Consider the following 9084-nt stretch of genomic DNA (forward strand, 5'->3'; position numbering starts at 1 on the left):
AACTTGGAAATCTTTTATCGCATAAAAAATGAGCAAGTTATGGCCTTGGGAAGTTGACTTTCAAATTAGGGTTTAGACAAAATGACCTATAATGTTTCATCATAGAAAATGATTTTCCAAGCAAAACTAGCTCTAGGTCTCAACATGAAAGTTGTTTGTAATGTCATTTAGAGTAACGTTTCGCTTGAAATAATTTTCATATGGTGAAAATTGTAGGAGATAGGGTCTAGGGAGACCCAGTTTTGATCAGATGAATTCATCTAGCCAACCACCATCAACCATCTTGCTAACTTCCAATTCTCTTGACTTTCTAGGCTAATGATAGATCATATATGCATAAGATGATGAATTTTGAAATTTCCCTTGAGAAATTTGATCAATTGGTGAGATAGCTTATTGGAGAAGTTACCCAGTCAAACTAGGGTTTCCAAGGCAAATCACCTCCAAACTCTTGAAGAATGCGTGATCAATATGAAATGTAGAGATCATTGAAACTCAAATATGATGCTTTGAGACCTTGTGAACCAATATTTGATTGTGCTCTTAGCCATGAGGGTCTTAAACCCTAGGTGTGAACTTGCTAGATCAATGATGATCATGCCCTACCTACAAATGAGTTAGGCAAATGCAAAGACATATTTTTGGTATTTTGGTTAGTAAAATAACAATATACAAGTATGATACAATCACATGGTGCTTGGTGATCTCTCCCAAAACAAACCCAAAGGACAAGGGGTAAGGAGGATGCCAAGGTGTGATCCCAATGCTAATGCATATGATGAGATATCATGAGGGATCTTAGGGTCAAAATTGGGGTCTTACATATATTATAATTTTTTTATTGGATTAATTATTGATAAGCTTCCAAGCTCTCTTGGTAAGTGTACCGATAATGTAGAAGTAATAATAAAAAATTCGTCTCCATGAGGATTTGATTTTAACAAGAAAAGTAATTGCTAAAGTTAGTAAATAATTGTGTGTGTGTGTGTGTTGGGGGGGGGGGGGGGGGGGTTCTTTTGAAAAGCGGTTCTAAACAAGAATTGAAACGGGTAAAATTCAAGAATGAGATGGTGAGTAGGACTATTTTATCAAATCCCCTTATTTTTACTTGTTGATGAACTGTGTATCTGTTGAGTTTCAATCATATTATTATCTCATTACGAAGTAATATAACCATTGCATCCAATTCCTTGGTTTGTAGCTCACTAATTTATACAATAATCCCCTAATTCATTAGGCCAATTCAAAGACAAATTAAGCATTGTTAGCGTGTTGATTCATAAGCAACATCTCCGAAATTCTTCCTATTCCTAGTTCATTTATGAAGTTAAATAAATTGCCCAGCTCAGATAATTATGCTAACGGTCATAAATTCATAATTGTCTAGATCAATTTATACGCCCGTAAGCGACAAAAAACATTAAATACAAGAACAATTTAAATAAGATAATATCTTTAAAAATACTTAACAAATCTCAAACAAACATATAATCCAACAGAGTAAAAACAATACATCTCAAAAAGCCCTAATCTAGAGAAACTTATCTACTCATTAATAAATGAACATATACCATGAGTGGAAAAGTATTCATCATAAAAATCTATGGAATAATTGCTCTCCAATGACTCTATTGTGCTCAAAAATTGCTTTTTGAATGACCCTAGCCATCACTTTCTTCTAAGAATTCGGAACCCTTTGCATCACGCGCATGAGAAATCCATGTATATGCATGTCCCTAATACATTCAGGGGGAGTACCCCAATACAATGGTTTTGTTGCTTGTCTTATCGCTTTCATTCTCATTTACTTTTGATTATTGAGCCTCCTTCATAATTCCACATCCTCTCTAAATCAATGTTTGAAACGACTCATTTTTAGCATGCATAAGCCAATTGTTATCTTTGAGTTTTGATCATGATGGTTTAAGTCAATTGCCTGAGTTAGTGAAATAAGAACCATATGTGATATCAATTCAAGTCACATGGGAGGTGAAATCTCAAACTATCTTGAAAAACTTGAAAAATTGAGATTTCTTATGTATGATTCGAATCACTCACAATCCATGATTCAAATCAATCAGATTAGAGGAAAAATAATAAAATTTGGCTATCTGTGATTCGAATCAGAAGAGTGCACCTACTTCGAATCAAGCTACTTTGTGATTTGAATAACATTTTGTACATGACTCGAATCACAAACTTTTCGTTTGCCACTGCCATGTCTGATTCGAATCTGGCTTAACACACTATTTGAATCATGAACCTGTGTGACTCGAATCACAATCAAATCATATGATTTCATTATGAGACCTTGTTTCACACTACTTTCCCACTTAACTCAAATCATCAAATGCACTTGACTTGAATCTAACTAACTTTTCCATCCATTTTTGTGCTTAATATCAAGAGCATATAAAAGCTTTTTGTCATCTCATTTAAAAAAACTGTTGGAATCTCATAATCAACATTGTGATTTTCTGTGAAAACCAACTTCCTATCACTTTTGAAATTTCAAAAACTCTTGTAATCAATTTTCTTTTTGCTTAAAATTGTTTTGGTTTTAGATATTGATCATGAGATATTTGTAATTTGATTAAAGGAGACGTTGTCTCGAAACTACTCGTTCTTAAATATTCGGTTGATAACTTCAGGTAGCTTGATAGATTGAGGTTTTTGTCATTCCTGTTGACAAATTACAGTGAAAAAGAAGGAGGTTCTTCTCTCCAAATTTTCTTGGTAGTGATTGTGTGGAAGGCTACGAACAATGCATAGTTCTTCTTAAATCTTCAGATAATTCATTGCTCAAGGAATCAGTAGGACCAAAGGGTTGATTGCTACACACGAAGGCTTGAAGTAGATTGGTGATATTGGAAGATTCAAGAAGCGTTAATCGAGTAAAGATTACACATAAGAGTTTGACATTACGTTGTATGCAAGTCAAGATTCAGATAGGAGATTTTATATTTCTCAGCATTATTGTGGATTGGTGATTGTATGAACTTTTGAAACTCTTCGTCAAATAAAAAGGAACAATGCATGTTGCAATGGGAAACCATTGAAGAATGCACGTAGGAAAAACGAGGATGAACACCGAAGCACTATAAATCTCGGCGTCATCTCTCTCCCTTACTCTTGCATTTAGTTTTCGTAGAATTCACATGCTTAGATATTTCAATTCTGGTGTAGTTAATTATTTATTTAATTGGCAGCGATTATGAATTTGTGATTAAAATTATGAGAAACAATTGAGGTTAGAATTCATTAACATTAAATCATTGTATAAACACATCTTGCAAATTATACAACTGAATCAATCGAATACCTTGTGTATCATCATTAAACCATCTAGGGTGTTTGTGAATCGATTTAGTGTTAACGTGATCAATTTTTGAAAGTATAATTTTCATATTTTCGCTTCAAAACTTCCGCGAACTTTTGAAAAATCTCTAATATTCAGTTTTTGAAAAAAGCGGTTGAGTTTTTTACAAGGTTCTATTCACCATTCTCTAGACCACTTTTCTTCTTCCATATTCACACCCAACAATCCAGTGGAAAAATTAGTTTTCTTCTTCCTTTTTCTTCATATTTTACAACAAGTCTTTGTATCTTTCTTATATTGACTTTTTCTTTTTTCTTCATGTTTTAACATGGTTTTTGATCACTCTTCTTCCGAATTTACCCAAATTTCTTCATAAACATCACGTAATGACGACTGTCATCAATGGGGCCTAAAATGTTTTTGAAATTGTCCTTTGGGGGACAGGTCCATTCAACCCCCATTCTAGACCTTTGTTGTGTTCATATTCTCACCAAACACATAGATCCACATAATTGGTAACCTCTTATATCTCAGTGCCAATTTCCCTAACATTACTTTCTCTGTTGGTGTTTGTGCTTGATATCAGGGCAATCCAAAGATTATTCATCTTACTCGAGTTAAAAGAATAATTAAATACATAAGTAGAACCTCTGACTATGACCTTTTGTACTCTCGATACCAAATCTTCTATAGTGGGATATTGTGATGTCGGCTGAGCAGGTAATGCTTAGGATAAAAAAGTACTTCTAGTGGATCTTTTTTTTTCTCTATGTAACAATTTCATATCTTGGTTCAATAAAAGTAGAATTGTGTTTCCCTCTCAACTACAAAAGTTGAGTACATTATTGTTGGAAGTAGTTTCACTTAAATTTTATGGATGAAACAAATGCTCAAAGAGTGCAATGTGACATAAGGTTTCATGGCATTATACTTTGACAACTGCAGTGCTATCAATATGTCCAAAAATTCTATCTAAAAATAGCATAAGCAAACATATTTACATTCGACATCATTTTATTTGGGAACTAGTAGAAGAAAAGAAAACCACCCTTGAGTATGTTCAAACAGACAAATAATTAGCTGACATTTTCACAAAAACTTTTGATGTTATCCAATTTGAAAATTTTAGATCACTTTAGGTATGTGGGTTATTAATTTATAACAATTATAGGTCATGTGGCCATAGAGTGTGTGGTTCCAATGAAAATCTCAATATGTATTTTGTTAGTATAAATAGTATCAATCAATTCTTATAAATCTTTCTTCAACCATGCAGTCTCATACTCGCACAACATCATGATCCCTTTCATTCTGACGTGAATTCAGTTTTTTGCCTATAAGCTTCCAGGAGTCGCTTATTGTCATGTCTTGTGCATCGACAACCACTCCCCGCCCTCGTCGGCCTCGGGTGTTACATGCCTACCAACTTCCGTTTGATTTGTTCCTGAAACACACCATATTGAGAGATGTCTGCTCTGATACCATTTGTAACTTTATTCCTATTAATGTGTTTGACAAATGAATAGAGTTTTTAGAAATATTTTTAGATTTTATTTAATTAAATTTTAAAAAATAAAAAAATAAAAAAATAAAAAATAAAAGTGTTAAAATAATATGAGAGTGAGAAATTATAGTTGATTATTTTATATTTTCATAATGTAAAATTTCCATCCTTTGACATTAGAATTAAAATGAAAAAGTTCATGAACAAAATATATTTCTAAAAATAAAAAATATTTATAATTTATCAAAAACTTAAAACAAATAAGAGAATATGCGAATTTCAATATCACATTTTTGAAAATAACATTTGTATCAATCAAATAAACACTCTATAGTTTAATATACCATATCCTAAATTTGACCATGCATCTTTACGCTTACAAAAATGATTATCTTACACCCAAATCATATAGTTATATTGTATTTCACTGTTCATCAGTATGGAAAATATTATAATAATTTTAATTTTAAAAAAATATAATTTTTTATTTTATTTTATTTTTTTAATTTTTGATTAAGGAATATTGACATAAAATTATGTGATTAACCAACTTCATACTTTCATTAACCAATATTTTACATTTTATTAATCAATTTTACTTTATTATTAAAAATTATTTTTAATATCTGAACATTTATTAATCAACTTCATTACTTCATTGCTTCATTAATCAACTTTATACTTTCTATTAACCAATTTTATTGTATTAAAATAAAATATTTTAAATATTTAAGCGTTTATTAACTTACTTTTGATTAATTTTTTATATTTTATTAATCAATTTTATTTCCCTAAGAATAATACGCTGTTATACTTATTAGATGTCTGTATTTGTCTATTTAATTAATTTTTTAGGTTATATTTTGTATTAACCAAAAATAATAATCTAATACCGTCTTGATCCTAAGAACGTAAGGAATGTATATGAATATTTTAAATGTTACTTACTTTACACGTATTATTCTCCTTGTATAAACACTAAGCATACACTTAATTTTAATATAATGTTATCACCTCACCTATTGGTTCTAGCTTTCCGTCCAACACAAAACATGTCTCACATCACATCCCTCTGTCACGCTCCCTTTCGGAGGAATCAAACAAAAATCAAAAAAGTAAAACCTACACACAAAAACAAAAAAGTGTTTCAACACTTTCTCTTGCCTCAACATATATACAACAGAGTAGAGAAAACAAACTCCAAGTTGAGTTGAGCTCAACCACTGTTCATGGGTATCTGGTTTTCAACAACCTCATCATCCCACTCATCCAAACCGAGTTTAGATGAATTACCCGAAAGCTGCGTTGCTGCTGTCATGGAATACATGGATCCTCCTCAGATTTGTAAATTAGCTTCCTTGAATCGCACTTTTCGCGGAGCTTCTTTGGCTGATTTTGTATGGGAATCCAAACTTCCTTCTAATTATGACATCATTCTCAGGAAAATCTTTGACGCGGGTAGTTTTCCGTCTCATTTGAGGAAAAGAGAGATTTATTCGCGACTTTGTTCCCTTAATACTTTCGATGATGATGGCAACAAGGTAACAATTGACGAGTTTTCTTCTTTGTTCATGTGAAGAATTTAGAAGTGAATAGTTTTTTTTTTTTTTGCAGAAAGTTTGGTTGGATAGAAGTATGGGTAAGCTGTGTTTGTGTATTTCGGCTAAAGGATTGTATATAACAGGGATTGATGATCGAAGATATTGGAACCATATTCCCACGGAAGAATCCAGGTAACATTTATATTCTTCAAATTTTCTTCTTGTTTTTAGATTTTTGCTAACTATGCACTCTAGGTGTTTGTATTTATGTTATAGTGTATTTTGTGGCTATTTTTCATGTCAGATTGGTTCTTCTGTGATGGTGTTTAAAATTTGATTTTGATTGATTTTATATTTACCTACCAAGTGAAACTTGTAGCTTTTGTTTGACTAGAGGTGTAGAATTGATCTTTTACATGTTTCACTACTTACGATTCACTTCTCCATGGATGGATATATTTAAATTTAAATTATTTAATTTTCAACTCACTTTTAGTTGAAATCAACTTTTCATAATCAATGTATTCTAGCAAATATTTGTAACTGCAAAAACATACAATTTTTTTTTTTGTTGAGAATTGAGTCTATAATCAATTTTGAGACTAGAATCAATTTGGAGGTTGAAAGCCAAACGTGACATATTTGTAATGGAACTAACTAAAAGTGATTCTAATAGGTTCAATGAGGAAATGGATTTCCTTATGTAACTGCTTGAGTTACAGCTTTAGGCCCTCCTATCTAAATCAATAGACATGATCATTTAAACGCGTGGAAAATAATTATATAATTTGAACCGTCCGATCTTAAATTAATGGTTAATACATATATCTGTTTGAAAGTTTGTCATCTTTCTTACCATGTTTAGGAGTCAAAAGACTGTACTGTGTGTTCTGAATTAACTTACGAAGTGAAACTTGTAGCTTTTGGTGTTGTTTTGTATTAGCTGAATTGATAAAACTCCAAGTGTGTTATCTGAATTAACATATAGATGTTGATGAAGGTTGTACTTCATTTTCTTTTGTTACCCTGGTTGATAAAACTCCAAAGTCTCGCAATCCTGATTGCAACACATGGTATCAGGATCGCGACGCAAGTTATGTCATTTCAATTTTACAAATAACAAGTCTAGTTTGAAATTTTAAATTAATGTTGAATAAGTTGTGCATAGCATTTTGGAGTAATAATGTCAATGTTATCTTATCTTCATCATTTGCAGATTCAGTAGTGTTGCATATCTCCAACAAATCTGGTGGTTTGAAGTGGACGGTGAAGTCGAGTTTCCATTTCCACCTGGAACATACAGCTTATTCTTCAGAATACATCTAGGGAAAGCCTCCAAGAGATTTGGAAGAAGGGTTTGCAACACAGAACATGTTCATGGGTGGGATATAAAGCCTGTTAGATTCCAGCTATGGACTTCAGATGATCAACATGTTGCATCACATTGTTTTCTGAAAGGTACGGGCAAATGGCGCTACTACCATGCAGGCGATTTCGTGGTTGAAGATGGTAATGTTTCAACAAAAGTAAAATTCTCTATGACTCAAATTGATTGCACACATACTAAAGGGGGTCTCTGTTTAGATTCTGTGTTTGTGTTTCCTAGTGAGTTTAGAAAGGTTAAGGAATTTTTGAACCACTCTTAACCTTGAAGGTGAAAATATACTATACTAGTGTATTTTGTATGTATTAGAGATTAGGACAGCAGAGAATCTAGTTTTTAATAGGGTTCTTTTAGGTTTTGAATTTTGTATTAGTCAGGAATTATTAGGTTTAGTCATGTATGTATGTATATTTATATATTTAATTATCTATCGTATTTTTAATTAGTATGGAATGTTGTATAGTTGTGGAGATGGAATAAATTCTATTGACGACAGAGAAATCAAGTTGGGAGGAAGGAATAATTCTTTTAAGGATATATATTCTTTCCAAACAAAAAAAATCCAACCATCTAACAGTTGAATGATTAAAATTCCAAAATATTAAAAATAGAAATTAGTGTACACAAAACAAATCATTGTCCAACACATTCAAACCTATAAGGATTTTCAAACTCTAGGTTTATACATGATTCACATATATAACTGATTTAATAAAATAAAAAATTATTATCTTTTTTGTAATAAAGACTAAATATTATATTTTAAAATATAAAGCAAACATACAATTTATAAATTTATAATAAATTTATTATGAATTTTAGAAGAGCTCAATTTCAAATTGAGAATTTTTTTATGAGTATATTTAAATATTTTATTTTAAATGAATATATTTATTTGACTTTAAATTTTTAATACATATATAGTCTGTTATTTTTAAATTTAAATAATAGATTAATTAATTGAAATATGTTGCATATTTTAAATTTGTAATAAATATATATAATATCACTTAAAATAAATAAATTACCTATCATAGCTATATAATTTATTAAAAATAATATTCATTTATACTAATCTTGTAATATTTATAAATAAATATGTTGGTGTCTAACACCTTGAGAAAAGTTTTAAAGGAAAAGTGCACAAGGGCACAAAAAATTATTTAGATGAGTTATGTATTTTTTAGTCTTTTGAAATTGGTTTGAGTATACTTAAGATGGATTAACATTTATTAAGAAAGAGGTTTTGAAAAATCACTTGACAAAAGTCAAGGTTTGGTGAGAAAGTGGTTCAAGTTTAAGAAACAAGAAGGTTTTGAAAAAGAGAGAAGATTTT

The 9084-nt window shown here is 30.8% G+C and overlaps 1 protein-coding gene across 1 annotated transcript; it reads left to right on the top strand.

Annotated features, from left to right (window-relative positions):
* Positions 1-5859: 5859 nt before the first annotated feature.
* LOC127074082 (F-box protein PP2-A12) lies at positions 5860-8196 on the top strand. The gene is made up of 3 exons (XM_051015362.1): positions 5860-6364; positions 6438-6556; positions 7581-8196. Exons 1-3 carry the CDS (start codon positions 6053-6055, stop codon positions 8008-8010), a joined length of 861 nt encoding a protein of 286 aa, XP_050871319.1. The 5' UTR covers positions 5860-6052; the 3' UTR covers positions 8011-8196.
* The last annotated feature ends 888 nt before the right edge of the window (positions 8197-9084 follow it).

The sequence above is a fragment of the Lathyrus oleraceus genome, chromosome 4 (genome assembly GCF_024323335.1).
Source record: "Lathyrus oleraceus cultivar Zhongwan6 chromosome 4, CAAS_Psat_ZW6_1.0, whole genome shotgun sequence".
In the NCBI taxonomy this organism is placed as follows: Eukaryota; Viridiplantae; Streptophyta; class Magnoliopsida; order Fabales; family Fabaceae; genus Lathyrus; species Lathyrus oleraceus.

Coding starts and splice junctions, on each gene's coding strand:
- LOC127074082 (XM_051015362.1), top strand. CDS start 6,053: ATGGGTATCTGGTTTTCAACAACCTCATCATCCCACTCATCCAAACCG. Junction 6,365..6,437: donor TCGATGATGATGGCAACAAG/GTAACAATTGAC, acceptor TTTTTTTTGCAG/AAAGTTTGGTTGGATAGAAG. Junction 6,557..7,580: donor ATTCCCACGGAAGAATCCAG/GTAACATTTATA, acceptor CATCATTTGCAG/ATTCAGTAGTGTTGCATATC.